Here is a 22,126-nt window from a genome sequence, read left to right on the forward strand (position 1 = left end):
AACATGAACAGAAGATATTAGCAGGAAAATGGAAAACTATAAAAAGAACCAAAATGAAAAATGTGTCAGTTACAGTATTCACTTGATGGCCGTAACAGTAGACTGGACACAGTCAGCAAACCCCAAGCGAGATAAATACAAAGAAATCTAAATTTAGGCAAGTCATAGTCAAGTTGTTAAAAACCAGAGATTTTTATAAAGGTAGAAAAGAAATAATACATAAATGGAAACAATAATATGAATGACAGCTGACATCTTTTCAGAAAAAATGCAGACCAGAGGACAATGGTATAACTTTTTAAAGTGATTTTTTTTTTTTTTAAGGCACACATGCTCACTTGGAATTCTATATTTAGAAAAATGTCTTTAAAATGCAATAAAAATAAAGGTATTTTCTGGGAGACAAAACCAAAGACAATTTGTCTATAGCAGACCTATATAATAAGAAACATTAAAAGAAGTATTTCGGTGATGAAGGGAAGTGATAATAAAAGAAGCTTAGATCTGAAGGAAGGAGTGAATTACACTAGGAAGGTAAATGTAAGATTAAATGATTAAAACATACGATCAAAAGATTATGCCTGCATAAAGCAAAAATAATAGCAATGTATTGGATACTTAGTGTAAGAAGTAATATATATAACTATAAATGCAAAACATATGAGGAAATTGAGTTTGTGATAAGTTAAAGATGCACTTTATAAACACTGGAGCAAACATTAAAAAAAGATACGCAGCCCTGAGCCACAGTTGAATCCACACACTAAAGGAAATTGAATAATACTGCTTTATCAAAAATTAGTCATGAAAGCAGGAACAAAGTACAAGACAAATGGAAGATAAATATCAAGATGGTAGACAAAATGAATCAAATCAAAAAGTACATTAAATATAAGTAAGCCATATACTCCAGTTAAAAGTTAGCAGTTGTCCAACTGGATAAAATAGCACGGCTCAACCATGTGCTGCATGTAAGAGGCACTTTATTTTTTTAAGTTTATTAATTTTGAATGAGTGAGCATGAGCAGGGGCAGGGCAGAGAGGAGGACAGAGAGAATCCCAAGAAGTCTCCAGGCTGACAGTGCAGAGCCCGACATGGAGCTCAGTCTCATGACCATGAGATCATGACCTGAGCCAAAATCAAGAGTCGGATGCTCAACCGACTGAGCCACCCAGGCACGCCTGTAAGAAACACTTTAAATATAAAGGCACACCAAGTGTTCATCAATGGATTAACGGGTAAAAATGGTATGAGATACAAATATAGATATATCACATAATGGAATATCATTCAGCCATTAAAAAGAATGAAGTCTTGCCATCTGCAACAACATGGCTGGAGCTAGAGAGTATAATACTAAGCAAAATAGGTCAGAGAAAGACAAACACCGTATGATTTCAGTCATATGTAGAATTTAAGAAACAAAACAGATGAACAAAGGAAAAAAGAAGGAGACAAACCAAGAAACAGACTCTTAGCTATAGAGAACAAATTGATAGTTACTAGAGGGAACATAGGGGGATGGGTGAAATAGGTAATGGGGATTAAAGAGTACACTTATCATGATGAGCACTGAGTAATGTATAGAATTGTTGAATCACTAAATTGTACACATAGAATTAATATAATACAATAAACTATGCTGGAATTAAAAAAGTAAAACAATGTGATGTGTGTGTGTGTGTGTGTGTGTAATTACAGTAAGTGATAAACCACACTTATTGTGGTGAGCTTTTGTAATACATGTAATTCTCAAATCACTGTCTTACACCTGAAACTCGTATCTGTTTAAAAGATAAGAGCTTTTGTTTTTAATGGAGTACTGTGACTCTTAACAAAAATATTACTGAGGAGGACCAAAGATGGTAGTGGAGTAGGAGGACCCTAGGCTTTTCTCGTCCCATGGACGCAACTAGATAATTATAAAATCATCCTAAATACTGCCAGAAATTGGCCTGAAGACTGATAGAACAAACTCTACAACTAAAGGGAGAGAAGAGACCACTTTGAAGAAGGTAGGAAGTGCAGAGACGTGGTTTAAGGGTGAAATGGATCACCAGTGCTTTAGAGGAGAGGGAGCAGTGGTCGTGGAGAAGGACAAGAGAGAGAAGAGAACACATGGAGAACAGTTCCCCAAAGCCATTGGTTTGGAAAATGAGAGGGGTGGAATCAAGTGAATTATTGCAACCAGTAGGGCTTAAAGTCTGGAGTTTTAAAGTTCAGTGGGCTTGGCTGGGATAGAGCCAGGAGGGCACTGCCCTGCTCCTGGAGAGAAGGCAGGCAAACATCTGGGGGCAGACAGTGTGGAAAGAGCAATCTGAAGAACACTTAGGTCACACAGTGGGGAGATTATTCACTTGTCTCGGAGAGTGTCTCTGGGAGATAACATACACAGAGATGTCTCTGCAGGGACAGGGGAGCTGGCTGGTGCCATTTACCTCCCCCACCCCTCACAGACAGAGCATAAACACAGAGCCACTGGTAGGAGGCAGTGCAGTGCTGACACTGGCTGGCTAACTTGCTTACACCAAGCCCCAGCTCCTCCAGCGCTGTGGTAGGACTGCCCTTCTTAGTCTGGCTTGATTCAGTCCCAGTGTGGTGGGCCCCTCTCCCGGAAGACCAGCGCAAATCATATCTTCCAACCAGAGAGTTCTTCAAGGCCTCAGTTCTAGTGGAAGTAGCATCAGGTCTCATTTAACAAGCAGACCAGAGCACACTTAGTTAAAACTCGCCACATTCAGGCCAGAGACCCGACACTGCCCACAGCAGGCAAGGAGAGCCTCTGTAGGTGAGTAGCCTGAAGGATAGAGCAGCCAAAACACAACAGCAGAATGCACGCAGCATATACCAGAGACACTCTCTGAAGCACCAGGCCCTGGCCACTATATGACCTCTTCTTCATAAGACCATTACTTTCAGGAACAGGAGATATAACTGGCTTTTCTAACACAGAGAAGAAGGCAGAGATTTCTACAAAATGCCAGGATGGAGGAATTTATCCCAAATGAAAGAATAAGATAAGGCCGTGGCCAGAGACTAAGTGAAACATACATGAATAACATGCCTGATGGAGAATTTAGCGCATCAATCATAAGGATACTCACTGGGCTTGAGAAAAGAATAAAAGATGTCAATGAGACCAGTTCCTCAGAGGTAAAAGAGTTAAATAAGAAACGGATGAAGAATGCAATAAGTGAAATTGGAAACAGGCTTGATGCAATGAATAGCAGAGAAACGAATTAGTGACCTAGAAGACAAAATAATGGAAAATAATGAAGCTGAGCAAAAGAGAGAAAGAAGAGCTATGCAACATGAGAATAGACTTAGGGAACTCAGTGACTCCATCAAAGGTAATAACATATAGGAGTTCCAGAGAGAGAGAAAAGGGGGAAGATTATTTATTTCAAGAAATAATAGCAGAAAACCTCCATGATCTGGGAGAGGAAACAGACAGCCAAATCCAAGAGGCCCAGAGGACTCCCAACAAAATCAACAAAAGCAGGCCAACACCAGACCTGTGGTAATTAAATTTGCAAAATTTAGTGATCAAGGAACCATTGTGGAAGAGAATATACTTGGTATGATTTCAGTCTTCTTGAATTTGTAATATTTGTTATGTCTCTTTTTATGTGATTTAAACAGGTGATTTTTTTGTGTGTACTTGAAAATGTGTTGTATTCTCTCTTTTTTTTAAGGATAGAATGTTTTATATATACATATATACAATATATATAATATATAATATGTATTATACATATTATACATACAATTATACATACATATTATATATTATATATACATATATATAATATACATATTATATATTATACATATATAATATATAATTATATATATTGTATATATGCATCAAGTAAGAAATGTCCATGTTGAAAAAAAATAACTTTAACTGAGGGTACTCATTAATATCAGAGGGGAAGTGAGTAGGGGGATAGGTAAAATAGGTGAAGGGTATTAAAAGTACACTTTTGATGAGCACTGAGTAATGATATATAGAATTGTTGAAGCACTATATTGTATACCTGAAACTAATACAACACCATGTGTTAACTATATTGGATTTAAGTTAAAATCTTAAATAAAAGGGGCACTTGGCTGGCTCAGTTGGTAGAGCATGTAGCTCTTGATCTTGGGGTTGTGAGTTTGAGCCCCATGTTGGGTGTAGAGTTTACTTAATTAAAAAAAACATTAAACATTTTCTTTAACGCTTATTCATTTTTGAGAGACAGAGACAGAGTGTGAGCAAGGGAGGGGCAGAGAGAGAGGGAGATACAGAATCCAAAGCAGGCTCTAGGCTCCAAGCTGTCAGCACAGAGCCCGACACAGGGCTTGAATTCATGAAAGGCGAGATCATGACCTGAGCTGAAGTTGGATGCTTAACCGACTAAGCCCCTCAGGCGCCCCAATTTAAAAAAATTTTTAATAAAACATGAAAAATATTAAAGAAGTAGATTAATTGAACACTAAGAAATATTGTTTGGTTGCTTTAAAGATCTATATAACATGTCTTTCACAACAAATATAAAACTTTGAATCTATAGCAATAATCTAGAAGATTTTATTGTATATTCAGGAATGTTATATACTAAAATGGCCACAACAACACAGCATAGGGAATATAGTCATATTCTTGTAATATACGTCATGTTGTAATGGCATTGTATGGTGACAGATGGCGGCTGCAGTTGTGGTGAGCAAAGCATAGCATATAGAGAAGTTGAATCACTTTGTTGTATACCTAAAACTAATGTCACATTGTATGTTAGTTTTTAAAAATAAAAAACAAAATGGACTCTAAGTTTGAAAATACACACACACACACACACACACAAAAGTTTTTAAAAATAAAAAACAAAATGGACTCTAAGTTTGAAAATACACACACACACACACACACACACACACACACACATATAAAGCCACAGATTGCAAGTATAAAAGGATGAAAAAGATGCAAAAATCAGAAGAAATCTGGTGTTGCGGTATTAATATCAGTCAAAGTAGATTTGGGGGCAAGGATAATTTCTAGAAAGAAAGGACATTTCATAATGCTTAAGGGTTAATTCATTAAAAATACATAATAATCTTAAATGTATATGAACCTAACAAAGCTTCAGAATATATGAAGCAAAACTCAGCAGAATCCAAGGTGGAAAGAAACAAATCTACAATCATAGTTTTAAATAACACCTCTTTCTTACTAATTGATAGAAGTTGAAGATCAAGAAAACTCAGTAAGGGAGCGCCTGGGTGGCGCAGTCGGTTAAGCGTCCGACTTCAGCCAGGTCACGATCTCGCGGTCCGTGAGTTCGAGCCCCGCGTCAGGCTCTGGGCTGATGGCTCAGAGTCTGGAGCCTGTTTCCGATTCTGTGTCTCCCTCTCTCTCTGCCCCTCCCCCGTTCATGCTCTGTCTCTCTCTGTCCCAAAAATAAATAAAAAACATTGAAAAAAAATTAAAAAAAAAAAAAAAAAAGAAAACTCAGTAAGGATATAAAAGATTTGAACATCACTACCAGTCATCTTGACATAATTCACATTTATCTAATGATTTACTTCAGAATATAGAAATAGCAAAATGGTAAAAGTAAGTTCTTCCTTAATAGTAATCACTTTAAATGTGAAAGTATTAAGTATAAAAGTGATCATTATATTTTGATAATTCCTCAAGAAGTTATAATAATTATAAGCATATATGCACCAAACAACAGAGCCCCAAAGTATGTGCGGCAAACTGACAGAATTAAAGGAAGAAGTAGACAGTTCTACAATAATAGTTGGAGATTTCACAGTCATCATCATAACTATTATTTGTTGAGCACTCTCTATTTGCCTAGACTGTTCTAGCCATTTTATGTATATGAATTCATTTAACTCACAGCATCCCTTGTGGCAGGTTCCATTCCCCATTTTAAAAAGAGGAAATCATGGCATAGAAAAATGACATACCCAAGGTAACAAAGGAGTATGTGGCAGAACCTGGATGATAGATTCTGTAAATTAAACTTGGTTCTTAGAGATGTTCTATTCAAACCTCCCACTGAAAGAGGGATTTTTTTCTTCATTCCTGGTTCTGTGATCCACGGGAGCACTGTGGATAGAGCATCACTGCTTGAAAGAGTAAAACATTCTAGTATGGGCTATTCTAATTGCTAGACAGTTCTTTCCTATGCTGAGTTGAAATCTTGTAACTTTGGTTTACTCGTCTTTGTAATAACAGAAAATAAGCCCATCCTTCTATCAGCTATTGAGGTACGTGAAGATTGTCATGGTGTCATTCACCACCATCCTCAACACCACTTGGACATGTCAATACCAGACTTTCAGTGACAGGGCAGTTAGATGGCAGATCAGTAAGTAGATAGAAGACTTGAACAACGCTATAAACCAAATAGACTTACTGGAGATATATAGAACATTCCACCCAACAACAGCAGAATACGTATTCTTCTCAAGTGCACAAGGAACCTATTCCTTTTTTTTTTTTTTTTTAATGTTTGTTTACTTTTGAGAGAGAGACAGTGTGAATGGGGGAGGGGCAGAGAAAGAGACACGGAATCTGAAGCAGGCTCCAGGCTCCAAGCTGTCAGCACAGAGCCTGATGTGGGGCTCAAACCCACGAACTGTGAGATCGTGACCTGAGCCGAAGGTGGGCCCTTAACCGACCTAGCCACCTAGGCACCCTGGAACCTGTTCCTATTCCTATAGAACCTATCCTGTTCTCCAGGGTAGATCTTATGTTAGGCCACAAATATAGTTTCAAAAGATTGACATCAGAGAACTCTGACCACAATAGAATGAAGCCAGAGATAAAAAAGAAGGAAAAGTGGAAAATTCAAATGTGTTGGAATTGAACAGCACACTCTTATACAACAAATGCGTGAAGAAATAGAAAGGATTTTAGAAAATAATTTGAGGTGAATGGAAATGAAAACAACATATCAAAACTTATGAGATGCAGTTAAAGCAGGGATCACAGGGAAATTTAGAGTTGTAAATGCCTACATTAAAAAGAAAGGGGGCACCTGGGTGGCTCAGTTGGTTAAGCATCCAACTCATGATTTCAGCTCACATCATGATCTCACAGTGTGTGGGATTGAGCCCTGCATCAGACTCTGAACTGACAGCACGTAGCCTGCTTGGGGTTCTCTCTCCCTCTCTCTCTCTGTCCCTCCCCTGCTCACATACCCCTGATCAAGGTATCTCTCTCTCTCAAATAAATAAACATAAAAAAAAAAAAAACAGGAAAGATTTCATATCAGTGACCTAACTTTCCATTTCAAGGAACTAGTAAAAGGTAAATTATCTGGTTAACACAGTGCTTAATGGGGCTTGGAATACAACAGGCACTTAATAAATGTTAGTATCTCACTGTCAGAAGGTGGAGGCGAGTCAGATTGAGAAGATTCTCCAGACTGAGAAGTCACTTTAACGTGAAAATCAAAGCAAACCACTCCATGCCACTTATACAGAGTTTTGTTCAGGGTCCCTTATTGACAGGGTATGGGGCCAGCAGGTGGAGGGAGGATCCAGGGCGCTGCACCGCCATTCTCCACGCAGCTCGGACCTCAGCCCTTATCGAACAAGGGGCATGGTGGTGTGGCCACAGGGTAGCTATGTAAGGTGAGTGCCAGTTACCTTCTGCACACCAGTCATCTCTACTAGTTATCTGACGCGGTGCCGTCTCTGTGCCGGGGGGAGAACAAGACGGGCGGCCAGTGGCGGAGTCTGTGTGGTCAGCACTCCTGTACGCACATACACATCGCTAAGACTGATCGTTCAAAGTACGTTGCAAATGAATGTAGGATACTATTTGCAGCACTTCCTACTTCTGCAGTTTGCCTTGATGGATTAGGACACGTGGGTGTTCTAAACAATGAGAAGTCATGATAGCCTCGCTTTGAGTTTCATGGAGGAAGACTTTATTGATTATAAGGGCAAGGGAATATAAAGAACTAAACAACTGTAGTGAACATATAGAGAGAGAAGTATAGAGAACAAAGAAAGTTTGTTTACTACATCAAATTGCATACATACAGTATGCACCCTTTTGGCTGGGGAAGCCCCATGGTAAACAGCCCGGCTGGGGTCCCGATTGCGTGTCCTGGGAAGAGTGTCCTCCCCTGAGGTGAGACTTCCAACTAGCTACTCCTGCCAGGGCAGTCGATATACTATCCGCGTGTGATTTGTGGCTAGTTATTATGTTTGCTTATGTGCAGTCCTGAGCGAGCTATTTTTTCTCTGTTTCTTTTATAGTATCTTGCAATCTTAAGGGCATTTGTGTATTCCTCTTCCCTCCCTGATCCATCCCAGGGGGCCAGCTTGGTCTGGCTCAAGGAGGAATGTGAGGCATATTAATCCCTCGTGGCATCAGGAACAGAGGGGCCAATTCTGACCCCTAGAAAAATATAGAGTCCAAGCCCACAAGCCCACCAAGCCCCCCATGATGGCATATCATGGCTCTGGGCAGAAATGCATGACAAGTCACATAAACAGCTTCTAAAAAAGTGGGTTTTTAAATCCATATTTTAAATTCAGATATTATAGGGGCGCCTGGGTGGCTCAGTCGGTTGAGCGTCCGACTCTGGCTCAGGTCATGATCTCGCAGTCTGTGTGTTCGAGCCCTGCATCGGGCTCTGTGCTGACAGCTCAGAGCCTGGAGCCTGCTTCGGATTCTGTGTCTCCCCCTGTCTCTGCCCCTCCCCTGCTCATGCTCTGTCTCTCTCGGTCTCAAAAATAAATAAAAACATTAAAAAACATTTTAAAAAATAGAGATATTATACACGTGCTGTGAATTTCACCCATTTAAAACGTACAGTCCCGTGTATTTTAGTATATTCACCAAGTTGTGTCTTTGTCACAAGTGTCTAATTCAAGAACGTTTTTGTAACTCGAACAAGAAACTCCGTACCCATCAACGGTCACGCTAGTCTTAGTTGACCACTGATCTATGTTCTTTCTCCATGGATATGCCTTTTCTGGATGTTTAATGTAAATGAAATCTACAATGTGTGGCCTTTTGTGTATGTCTTTTTTCACGTAGCACAGTATTTTCAAGGATCGTTCCTGTTGTAGTATGTCAGTACTCTGTTCCTTTTATTGCTGAATAATTTTCCATTGTGTGAATATACCACATTTTGTTTATCCATTTATTAGCTGTTAACATCTGGATTGTGTTCACTTTTTTTTTTGACTTATTATGAGTAGTGCTGCTGTGAACATTCACGTGCCAGTTTTTGTGCAGAAACGTGTTTTTGTTTCTGTTAGGTAGGTACCTGTGATTGGAATTGCTGATTTATATGGTAGCTCTATGTTTAACCTTTGAAGAACTGCTGGACTGTTTTCCAGCGTGGTTGCACCATTTTATGTTCCAGTTTCTCCACATTCTTGCCATTATTGTTTTATTTTAGCCACCCTTGTGGCTGTGAAGTATCTCCTTGTGGTTTTCATTTGTCCTTCCCTAGTGACTAATTATGCTTAACTTATTTTTATGTGCTTATTGGCATTTGCAGACCTTCTTTGCAGAAATGTCTATTCAGATCTCACGCCCATTTTTTTTTTTTTTTTGAGAGAGAGAGAGTGCGAATGCACACGTGAGCGGGGGAAGGGAGAAGGAGAGGGAGAGAGAGACTCTTAAGCAGGCTCTATGCTCAGGATGAGATCATGACTTGAGCTGAGATTCAAGAGTCAGATGCTTAACTGACTAAGCCACCCAGGTGCCCATCATGCCCATTTTTAACTGGTTTATTTTTCTTTTTGTTCAATTGTGAGAGTTCTTTGTATATTCTAGATGTAATTCTCTTATCAGATATGTGATTTGCAGACATTTTTTTTCCTATTTTATGCATTGTCTTTTCGCTTTCTCAGTGATGCCCTGTGAAGCACAAAAGTTTTTTAATTTTGATGAAGTCAAATTTATCTATTTTTTCTTTGATTGCATATACTTTTGGTGTCATATCTACAAAACCATTACATACAAAACCATTACATGCATACAGGTCACCAAGATTTATGCTTATGTTTTCTTTTAAGGGGTATAGTTTTAGCTCTTATATATTTTTTTAGCTCTTTGATCTATATAAAGTTAATTTTTTAATATAATGTGAGGTCGACATTATATTTTTATTGCATGTAGACACCAGTTGTCCTGACACCATTTGTTGAAATACTGTTTATCCCCCATTGAATTACCCTAATGCCCTGTCCAAAATCAATTGCCCGTAAATATAAGGGTTTCTTTCTTGACTATTAATTCCATTCCATTGATCTATATTTCTATCCTAGGCCAATACCATGATATTTCAATTACTATAGCTTTATCATAAGTTTTGAAATCAGGAAGTGTGAGTCCTCCAACTTTGCTTCCCTTTTCAAGATTATTTTGGCTCTTTTGCGACCCTTGCATTTCCATATGAATCTTAGGATCAACTCTTTAATTAAAAAAAAAAAAAGACAGCTGGAATTTTGATAGAGATTTCATTAAATCTGTGGATTAATTTGAGAAATGTTGCTAACTTAACACTCTCAAATCTTCCAATTTGTGAACGTGAAATGTGTTTTGTTTGTTGTCTTTAATTTCTCTGAACAGCGGTTTTTGTGTGAATTTTCAATAGATGTCTTGCATTTCTTTAGTTAAATTTATTCCTAAATATTTTACTCTTTTGATGCTGCTGTAATAAATGAGATTGTTTTAATTTCGTTTTCAGGGGGGCACCTGGGTGGTTCATTCAGTTGAGCGTCTGATTCTTGATTTCAGTTCAGGTCGTGATCCCAGGGTTGGGGGGAGCAAGCCCCAAGTAGGGCTCTGCACTGAGTGTGGAGCCTGCTTGAGATTTTCTCTCTCTCCCCCTCTGTCCCTCTCTTCCACTCGCATTCTCTTTCTCTTTAAAATAAAATAAAACTGGGGCGCCTGGGTGGCTCAGTCGGTTAAGCGGCCGACTTCGGCTCAGGTCATGATCTCACGGTCCGTGAGTTCGAGCCCCGCGTCGGGCTCTGTGCTGACGGCTCAGAGCCTGGAGCCTGTTTCGGATTCTGTGTCTCTCTCTCTGACCCTCCCCCGTTCATGCTCTGTCTCTCTCTGTCTCAAAAATAAATAAACGTTAAAAAAAAATTTTTTTTTAATAAAATAAAACTAAAAGAATGTTTAATTTCATTTTCAGGTTCATTGCTAATACAATTTATTTTTATTTTTTAATGTGTGGGTTTTTTTCATTTTTTTGTGGGTTGTTTTTTTTTTTTTTTTTTTTTTTTTTTTTGAGAGAGAGAGAGAGAGAACAAGTGGGGAAGAGGCAGAGAGAGAGGGAGATAACAGAATCCGAAGTAGGCTCCAGTCTCTGAACCGTCAGCACAGAGCCGGATGCGGGGCTTGAACTCATGAACCGCCAAGATCATGACCTGAGCAGAAGTCAGACACTTAACCGACTGTGCCACCCAGGCGCCCCTACAATTTATTTTTATATAAAAATACTACATATTTGTATATTCTGTAACCGTGCTAAACTCCTTGATTGTTTCTAATGGTTTTTTGTGAATTTCTTAGACTTTTCTATATACGGGATCAAGTCATCTGTGAATAGAAGCTATTTACTTCTTCCTTTCCAATCAGGGTGTCTTTTATTTATTTTTCTTACCTAAGAGCCTTGGCTAGAACTTCTAATACAATGTAGCATAGAAATTGCTGCCTTGCATTTTTATGAAATGGTGATAGGGTGTAAACTCTTTTATATCCATTAATATTAAAGTGTGGTGACTTCATGAAATTAGTGTCATCGTATCTGTAGGACAGTAATTGGGACTGTTATGATCTAAAAAACATGTGAACTGTTTTTTGGTTTTTTTTTTTTTAGTTGAGAAACACTTTAACAATGTCTGTGTTTTTTTCTTTTTCTTTTTCTTTTAGGTTTTCTCAAATAACGATGAAGGCCTTATTAACAAAAAGTTACCCAAAGAACTTCTCTTAAGGTAAATGTAGATAAACTTTAAAGAATTCAGATTTGATTCAGTCATCAAGTTCCAAGACAATCTTCTTTCTCACTATGAGTCCATAGCATAGAAAAACAGACAGAATTAGCCTAACTGACTTTTTGTTTTTGTTTTATAGAATGCTGTTCAGCTTGTTGTTAAATTTTACTTGGTCTAATCCAGAATGTACTAAGTATGTACATAGCATTGGTCTGGATTCTTTTTGTAATGTGGTAAGTATTGTAATAACCTTCAGTAGGTGCCACTGTTTTGGTATCAGTAGATGTTCTCAATGTAGTCAATTATGTGAGGAGAGATGATTATTAAGGTTATGAGCTCCTGAAGTCACAGGCATTTGGATGTTTTCTAATCAATTTTAAAATAAGTATGGTCAAAATTTTGAGTGCTTAGAATTCTGTCAGTCCAAATATTGCTATATTTTTATCCACTTGATGAAAATTATGTGCTAAGTGGCAGTACTATAAAATATGGTTTTTGTCCTGTTTTTCTGGCATCACAATATACAGTAAATGGTTTTCGCTCGACCACATAAAGCTGTCGACCAACATTTGTTGACCCCGAGGCACTGCAGTTTCCTTTAGTGCTCTGCCATCATCAAAGAGATCTTCTTTTAGTTTTGGATGTTATATTTTAATTGTGTACAAGTAATTAATACATGTATACATGGTAATCCTTGAGTGGCATTTCCCAAATGCTGCTGATGTTCTGCAAAACAGAAAAAAAAAACCCCACAACTGTGTGATCAAATAAGTATGGGAAATACAGGTTAACAAAACCAATTTCTTTACGCATGACTTCTCAGAGCCTTAATACACATGATGATACTCCCAGATGGATAGTTCTGACATTTCAAAGTGACTGACCATGGAACTCTTTGAATATTCCATATCAATTCCGTATTCCATTGACAGAATTTGGGGAAATGCTGACATACAGTAAGTGATAGACCAGATGACTCCGTTCCCTGGTTGTGCTAGATCTCATGTTAACATTTAGGGAATGGGTGTGAGTTTTGTTTACATCTCGGAGTTCCCCACAGAGTTACTCTGTAAATATCACATATTACTCCCCTCAGGATGTTAAACTTTGTCTTGAAGGAGAAACGGTGCAGACAGTGCTTCTTTGTGGTGAAGATCACATTCCAGGGGCTTCAGAAGGTGTTCCGTTAGTCGCTGGGTATCGTGCGGCACTGTCGTCATAAACTCATTTCACTCAATAAAAAAGAAAATTAAGTCATGACAGAATCATATGAAAACTACAGCGATAATATTTCAATAAAATACTTGTTTGGATAGGAGAGGCTATTCTCTGGCATTTCAGACTCTATTTTAAAGTTAAGAAAGTGGTAACAAAGGAATGATATATCTTTCATATAAACCTGGGAGGTCTTGATCAAGCACCGTGAGCTCTTAGAACGAACATGGGGGTGCTTGGGTGGCTCAGTTGGTTAAGCGTACGACTCTTTTTTTTTTTTTAATTAAAAAAATTTTTTTTTTTAACATTTATTTATTATGGAGAGACAGATAGAACATGAGCATGGGAGGGGCAGAGAAAGGGGGAGACACAGAACCTGAAGCAGGCTCCAGGCTCTGAGCGGTCAGCACAGAGCCCGACGCGGGGCTTGAACTCACAAGCCGTGAGATCGTGACCTGAGCAGAAGTCGGACGCTCAACTGACCGAGCCACCCAGGCGCCCCAATTTTTTTTTAAATTTTTTAACGTTTATGTTATTTTTGAGAGAGAGAGACAGAGCGTGAGCAGGGAAGGGGCAGAGAGAGAAGGAGACACAGAATCTGAAGCAGGCTCCAGGCTCTGAGCTGTCAGCACAGAGCCAACACGGGGCTCAAATCCACAAACCCTGAGATCATGACCTGCGCCGAAGTCGGACGCTTCGCCGACTGAGCCACCCAGGCACACCGTGTCCGACTCTTGATTTTGGATCCGGTCATGATCTCACAGCCCGTGCGTGGGTTTGAGTCCCGCGTCAGGCCCTGCACTGATGGTGCAGAGCCTGCTTGGGATTCTTTCTCCCTCTCTCTCTGTCCCTCCTGCAGCTTGTGCTTGCTCGCTTGCTGTCTTCCTCTCTCTGTCTCAAAATAAAGAAATACACTTAAAAACAATAACGTGGCTGGGTTAGGATAGGCAGGCTGTTACTATACAAATAGGCGGACGGGACGCTATCCACAATGGAGTGCAGAGTGCGTGGTGTCCCCTAGAACTGTGCACTTTCCTTCTTGGTCCGAACCTTATTTAGCACAGGCATCAAGCTGTAATATGAACATGTGATTCTCCCTCTGGGGAATCAACCAGGTTGAGGCAGACCCATTATTAGTCATTCAGCACTGGGGTGTGATTAAACTCCACTCTTGTTATGAATACTGCTTCTATCTGTGACTCAAAGCTGCTAAGTTAATCTTTTTCCCCTTGGATGGAGTTAGCTTTGACATGGTTCTCCTCCAGGGAGCAGTTTCCATCTCCTGACCAAAAAAAAAGGGGGCGGGGCGGGTGGGATTTTATCAGATGCTGTGTTAGTGTGATTTCCGAACTGTTTGAGAGATTTTAGTTCTTTTAAAGATCCCTGGTGGACTCAGCTATTATAAATTCTGCAGTTGCCAGTTTGAATCATGCCACGAGGCTCAAACAGAGATCGTTTTTCAAAAGGAATTGCCACTGGAGACCAAGTGTTCATAACATGTCTATTCGTAGGCTTGTATTCCCACTTCTGCTCTTATTTTGGAGTCTGTAAGGGAAATTTAAATGATAAAGTACAGGTCTTCCCTGACTCGTGAGTCTCAAAATTAATTCTAGGCAACCGTGGTATTTTAGTCTTGGTTGGCCTTCGAGTCGCGTCTGCCGTTTTATTCGCAGACTCTATATTCTCAGTAACAGCAGCTCTTCCCTTTCCTAGCTGCGCTTTCTGAGCAGAACTTTGGAGAAACGTTTGAACCAAGTTACCAAAGTAGCCATCATTGTCACCAGCCTCCTGGAGCTTAAGCCTCGATTATTTTGCTCAGTTAGACGATGTCTTCAGACTCTCAGTGGGTCACAGGCTCACTTTTTTACTTCCTATTGCAGATATCTTTGTGACAGTGCAGACTTCCTGTCCTTGTTGAACTCCTGTCTGCCTTCCGTCTTACTTCATCAGTAGATGTGATTCCTTTGGCTTCATGATCCTCCTGTTTACTTCCAGCCGGGGTCGTTTTCTCTCTGCCATTTTTTACTGCATCTGTTACCACCCTCTTAAATTCTCTAACTTCCATGACTGGTCACATCAAGTGAAGCCCCCACTTCCCGTTCGGAGCCAGTAACAAGCACAACCTGGAATTATGTGCGGTTTTTTTCCCTTTTTTGATGTCACTTTGAATCCACCCAGAAAAATCTGTGAGGTGGTTTTCATCTGACCATCTTCTTGCTGGTTTTAAGACTGCCCAATATTACTGATTCACAGATTCCTTCTCCCACCCCGTTTTGAGTTTGTTACTTAACAAGTTCTTCCAATTTTGCTCTTTGTACCCAGTTTTCACGTACAAAATAAAGGTATTCCACTTCTCCCTCTCTATCCTTTATGCTCATACAATTGACCAGCTTGTAATTTTACTCTTCCTGGGGAGTCCGTTGTATAATGCTTATTATAACAATGGGAATCTTTAGTTTTTGGAAACCTATATATCTATTAGTGAGTTGGGTGGTTGTTATATTTTGTCCTCATTGTTATTGTCTGTATGACTTTTGGAGCCAGACTTGGTTGGGATTTCAGCTCTCCCCATTTCCTACTTGTATGACCTCAAATTTAGTGACTTAACTCTCTGGGCCATAATTTCCTATATCCATAAAAGGGGGGTAGTAATAGTTCTTACTGAACGGGGTTGTAGCTAGCCCGTAGGGTGCCTGGCAGTTAACGAATGTTAAGTGATGTTAGCTTCTATTGTTGTTAATTAATTTCAGTTTTCAACGCCTGAATTGCTTACTAGATGCTGTTTGACAGTGTCCTCAATCCTTATGCAGACAACTGATAAAAGAAAGCTGCCCTGCTGTGGATCTCAGCATATGCTACTGCTGCTAACAGTATCTCAGTAAATAACCTGACTGATAAGTTACCGAGACCCGGTGCTCCGTTTCATCACCCTGGGCTAATTCAGTCTCAGTGGACAGTGCTCGCTACCAAGTGATATTGAACGGACGGCTACCAGGGCTCACGCAGGTTAGGGGCGGCAGCATCGACTTTTTGACTTTGAGTTTTTCCTTCTGTTACGGTTGCACTCAGGTGTTGATGGTGACAGGAAAACACATGTAGACCGCCTCAGGGGGTAGGGAGTGCTAAACGCAGGAAATATTTTAAAACACTCAGAGAAGGCAAAGCTCTTGTTAGTAATAAATAATAATGAAGGAAACCTCATAGTAGACACATTTTTAAAAACTTAAATCACCATTATTTAGATCATTTTGTGTCCGTTTAAAATTTATGTGGATACATGACAGAATTAAGCACCAATCGTGTTCGTTGGCTCGGTGAGAGGAAGGTTTGATTGCCCCGAACAGGAGAGCCGAGCCTGATAATTCTGGGCAAATGAAGTCAGCTACACAATCACATATATTCAGCGGTTTTACTGGTCAGCTAGGGAAAATTGTAAAATGCCCCGTGCAAACATTTAAAAATTTTCCTTTTCTAAAATTCGTAAACCAATTCCACGAGTGAAAATAATTGTGGCTTTTGTTGCAATCATCAAGTGCTTACGTGTCATTGTGGGCCCCTGAGGAGCAGGGCAGCGAAGGGCCCCCTCCCGTCCGGGGCATCATCGAGTGGGTGTTCCTGCCCGCGGGCTGGCTTCAGCACTCCAGGGAGTTTTTCAAGGACTGGGGCGTCCCGTCCGCCTCCTGCTGTGTGCGATGCCTTGTTGTGTGTCCCAAGGCAGCCCAACAGGTAGGATGCTCTTTGCTTGGTACACGCTGCAAATTCAAGTTTAAGCAGCTATGCAGGGTTTTCCTTTTTGTTAATGAATGTTTTCATTTCTTTGTTCGTTTTTACTGTTTTTTTACCTAGCATGAGGCGGTACGTGACTGAGTTAATGTGTGTTGAAATCAGGTGCAGAGACTTAAAGGCCTTTCCTTTTCATTACCTCTGAATACTGTCATATACTCTTTTAGGGTTGGCATCTAAGTCTGAGTCACGGCAGAAGCAAATTTTCCTCTTTCTAGGTTGGGGTTATACTTACGCGCTAAAAGTCCGTGCTGCCTTTGGATTTTTTACATGTATGTATGCATTTATTTATTTTTACCTACGTTGGTGTGGCATCAAACACCAGCAAAGCTCCACAGCTAAGAGTGATAGAACTGGTACATTCTTTTCCGGAGCTTCATGCTAGAAAGTTATGTTAGAGAGCTGTTGATTAAAAATCTGTGAATTCAGAAGTTACAACAGAAAAGATTGATAAACTTGACCCCGTGAGTAGTAAAATGTGGCAAAATATACCATTACTGCAGATACATAGCGCACTGGTGGGTGAAATAATGAGAATACACGTTACAAGCAGAGGCCATATTCTTCAGTGCACAAATAAGGAACGCTTAAGTATTAGGAATAAGGTGGATTCTTCTTTTTTTTTTAAGGTGGATTTTTTTTTAATTTTTTTAATTTTTTTGAGAGACAGAGACAGAGAGTGCGAGCAGGGAGAGGTAGACAACGTGAAGAATCCGAAGCAGGCTCCAGGCTCTGAGCTGTCAGCACAGAGCCCGATGCGGGGCTCGAACCCACAAACAGGAGATCATGACCTAGGCTGAAGTAGGATGTTCAACCGACTGAGCCACCCAGGCGCCCCTTAAAGTGGATTATTCTTACAACAGTTTGAAGAGAATTATGAACGAAGGGAGAAATACAAATGGCCAGTTTGCTTGGTTCTCAGTCAGGACCATATTTAAATATATATCTCAATAACGAGATATTACTTATCTGGCAAAACCCAAAAGTTCGATAGTGCTAGGTTTTGGTGAGGAGATAGAAGACAAGTCACTCTAAGATACTTCAGAGGTGGGAATAGGAACTGCTATAGCCATTCTGTGGGGCCACTGGGGGCAAATCTTCAAAATGCTAAACATACGTCTTCACAAACTCCATTTCTAGGAATTTACTAATATATTTGCAAAGACACATCTATGGGATGTGTCACTCAGGTGTGTATTCAGGAATGATTACTGCAGCTTTTTTTTTTTTTTTAACTGTAGTTAAATTGGATTGCAGAATTGGATTGCTCGTAATTCTTGGCTAATCGTCCTTTTCATCACTGATCCGTGTGTCGCCTGTTCCCCCTCCCCACCGTCAAGTTAATATTGTCAAGAACTTTGTATTTATGGTTCTTTTCTTTAAAATTTTTTTACCTTAAATACATTTGACTAGACAATCAAATTCCTAAAAGTAAATAGTGTTTATGTTTGCTTGTGTATTAACTTTGTAAAAAAAAAAAGTGTGCCTTCTGAGACATGGTTTTCACTCAAAATTATGGTACTTAGAGTGACCCATGTTGCTTTGTTTCACTGTTTTTCATTTTACTGCTGTATAATATTCTATTGTGTGAATGGACCAAGATTCACTTATTGATTGTTCTTTGGTACATGCTTGGGTTTCCATTGTTTTGTTAGTAAAAGCAGTGCTGCTATGAATATCCTCATAGATGGCTCCTGCTACAAATACACAGAAGTTTCTCTCAGAAGTTGCTGGGGGGTCATAGGCTATACCCCTAAATAATCAACTCTATTTTAGTAATATTGTTTCTCCAAAGGGATCTTACCAATTTCCCTTCATACAAACAATCAGTTAAGAATCTCTGTTGAGTCAGTCTAACATTTAGTGTTGCTACATGTCTTAAGGGTATGAGAGCATCACATTGTGCTCTTGATGTGAATTTTTCTGAATTCTGGTAATGCTGAGCATCTGTTTATCAGTTGCATGTATGTCCTCTTCTGTGAAATATATTCTTTGCCTATTGGGTTGTCTCTTAGTGATTTGCCATTGGTTTTTTTTCTCTCTTTTAAAAAAAAATTTTTTGTTTTTACATTTATTTATTTTTGAGAGACAGAGGAAGACAGAGTGGGTGAGGGGCAGAGAGAGAATGAGACACAGAACCCAAAGCAGGCTCCAGGCTCTGAGCTGTCAGCACAGAGCCCAACGCGGGGCTCAAACTCGCAAACCGTGAGATCATGACCTGAGCTGAAGTCGGATGCTTAACCATCTGAGCCACCCAGGCGCCCCTTCCCTCTTGTTTTTAATACTGTATCTTCTGTATTTTGTTTATTAATCCAATTTGCCAAATAGTGTCCCAATGTAATAATCTTTGCAAGAGGGCAATTTAGGATTTTAATGATCAAAACTAATATTTTAGGGGCACCTCGTGGCTCAGTTGGTTAAGCATCTGACTCTTGGTTTGGGCTCAGGTCACCATCTCACAGTTGGTGGGTTCAAGCCCCATGGTGCTCTCTGTCCTGACAGCACGGGGCCTTCTTGGGATTCTCTGTCTCTCTCTACCTCTGCCCCTCTCCCCCACTCACAATGCTCTCTCTCTCAAAAATAAATAATTTTTTTAAACTAATACTTTATTCACTATGATTATTATGATTTTCTTTTTTGTTATTTCTTTATCTTACAATTCTGCCTGTTTCCTGCCTCAAACCTTTCTTACTACCTTTGGTGTAAAGCCCATTTAAATTGTTATGACCTAAGTTATTCACCAGAAATGTATACTTGTTAACTCTTACTCTGTTGCATCTCTCATTCTTTTCCAGCTTCCTTGCAAACTCTGGGAACTCTGAATTCGTTCCAGTCCCTGAAATTGTCATTCTCTAATTTGTTTTCTCCTGGATTCATTCTGCTTCTTGAAAATGTCTGTCTTTCACTTACCCCTTTCGCTTAGTTCAACCTAAGGCTTTCCCCAAGTTCGAGGCCATGTTCTCTCCCTCTTGAGTGTGCCTATGGATCCTTTAAGCATTTTGTAACTTCTGGTCTTTGACTTGGATTTCATGTGCCATAACACAGTAAATCTAACTTTTAAAATAATTTATATATGTATTTGACATATGACATTAGTTTCAGGTATACAGTATAATGATTCAACACTTGTGTGTATTGTGAAATGAACATCACGACAGGTCTAGTTAACGTCCATCACCATACATAGTTACAAAAATTGTTTCTCGTGATGAGAACTTTTAATGTCTCCTTGCGTAGCAACTTTCAAATAGGCCATACAGTATTACCCGCTGTGGTCACCATGCTGAACCTTACATCCCCATGACTTATGTTATAACTGGAAGTTTGTACCTTTCGATCCCATTCATTCATTTTGCCCCTCCCCTTTCCCCGCCTCTGGCAACCACAAATCTATTTTCTGTATCTATGAGCTCAGTCTTTGTTTTGGATTCCACATGTAAGTGAGATTGTACAGTATTCGTCTTTCTCTGTGTGATCTATTTCACTTACCATAATGCCCTCTAAGTTCATACATGTTATTGCAAATGGCCGAATAATACCGCATTATGTTAGGAACCACAGTTTCCTTATCCGCTCATCCATAAGCAACTTAGGTTGCTTCCATGTCGTGGCTATTGTAAGTAATGCTGCAGTGAACATGAGAATGCAGATATCTTTTTCAAGTCTTTTTCATTTTCTTCAGATAAATACCGGGAAGTGGAATTGCTGGGTCGTAGGGTCGTTCTATTTTTAATTTTTTGAGGAACCTCCATACTGTTTTCCAGAGTGGCTGCATCAATTTACATTCCCACCAGCGGTGCCTAAGAATTCCCTTTTCTCCACATCCTACTGTTGTCTGTAGTCCCTATAGTTGCAGTTTCGTACCCTTAAACAGCATTTGCTCCATTCTTTCACCTGTTACCCACAGTAATTATTTTACTCTTTGTTTTTTATGAGTTCACCTTTCTTCGTTTTCCCAAAAATAAGTGACACACAGTATTTGTCTTTCTCTGTCTGACTTATCTCAGCATATTGTTCTCAGGGTCCACCCATGTTGCCGCAAATGGCAGGATTTCCGTCTTTCTCGCGGGCGACTAATGCACACGCACACGCACACGGACACAGACACACACACTACATTTTCTTTATCCATCCGTCGATTGATGGGCATCCAGCTTGTTTCCATCTCTTGGCTGTTGTGAATAAGCCACAATAAACATGGGAGTGCGTCTATCTCTGTGGTATCCTGTTTTCATTTTCTTTAGTTACATACCCAGAATTGGAATTGCTGGATCACATGGTAGTTCTGTTTTTTATTTTTTCAGGAACCTCCGTATCATACCCCTTCCAAGTTACAATTGATTCTCCCTTCTCCAGAAGTAACCACCATCTTGACTTTTCTAGTTATCACTGTATTTCATTTCTTTTTAGATTTATCACCCAAATGTGCATTGCTTGACATTTTGTATTGCCCGCTGAAAATCTATAAATCTTTTAAGTCTCTGATAATCAGCAGACCCCCTTTTCATCTCTTTCTGTTCCATACATTTTATGTTGAAGAACTTGGGTTATCTGACCTGCAGAAGTTACCACAGACTGAGTTTTGCTAATTGCATCCTGATTGTGCGATTTTAGCCTGTTTCCTTTATCATCCGTAGTTCTTGGAACTTGAGAGATCCAGAAACTTGATCAGATGCAGGTTCTGTCCCTTTGGTAAGATGTTATGTGGTGTTGTATTCTTTCATCAGGAGTCACAAAATTGTCTGGTTTTCTTTTTTTGTGGGGGATGCCAGCATCTATTGATGCTTACTGCTTAGACCATTAACTTATTGGGATCGCAAACTGATATTCTGATTCTTTTTTCATTTATTAGTTAGAATACTCTTATAAAGAGCAATTTCTCTTCACCTCTATTTGATTATATAGTGTTAACAGTTTACATGAAAGTCAAGGTAAATGCTTGATTCTTCCTGTTTGCCAGTTTTTGACTTTTTTTTAATGTTTATTTATTTTTGAGAGAGAGAGTGAGACAGAGTGTGAACGGGGGAGGGTCAGAGAGAGGGAGACACAGAATCGGAAGCAGGCTCCAGGCTCTGAGCCGTCAGCACAGAGCCCGACGCGGGGCTCGAACTCATGGACCACGAGATCATGACCTGAGCCGAAGTCGGACGC

General features: G+C 39.7%; 1 protein-coding gene across 3 annotated transcripts in view; it reads left to right on the forward strand.

The window, feature by feature from the left end:
- The window catches only part of FBXL2 (F-box and leucine rich repeat protein 2), a 113,140-nt gene that overhangs the window by 21,782 nt on the left and 69,232 nt on the right, over positions 1-22,126 (forward strand). For all 3 annotated transcript variants that reach the window (XM_060638147.3, XM_060638149.3, XM_060638148.3), the window contains one exon: positions 11,916-11,977. In XM_060638147.3, the coding sequence (XP_060494130.1) occupies positions 11,916-11,977 (62 nt within the window). The remainder of the gene's footprint in view (positions 1-11,915; positions 11,978-22,126) is intronic.

The sequence above is a fragment of the Panthera onca genome, chromosome C2 (genome assembly GCF_046562875.1).
Source record: "Panthera onca isolate mPanOnc1 chromosome C2, mPanOnc1 haplotype 2, whole genome shotgun sequence".
Classification (NCBI taxonomy): domain Eukaryota; kingdom Metazoa; phylum Chordata; class Mammalia; order Carnivora; family Felidae; genus Panthera; species Panthera onca.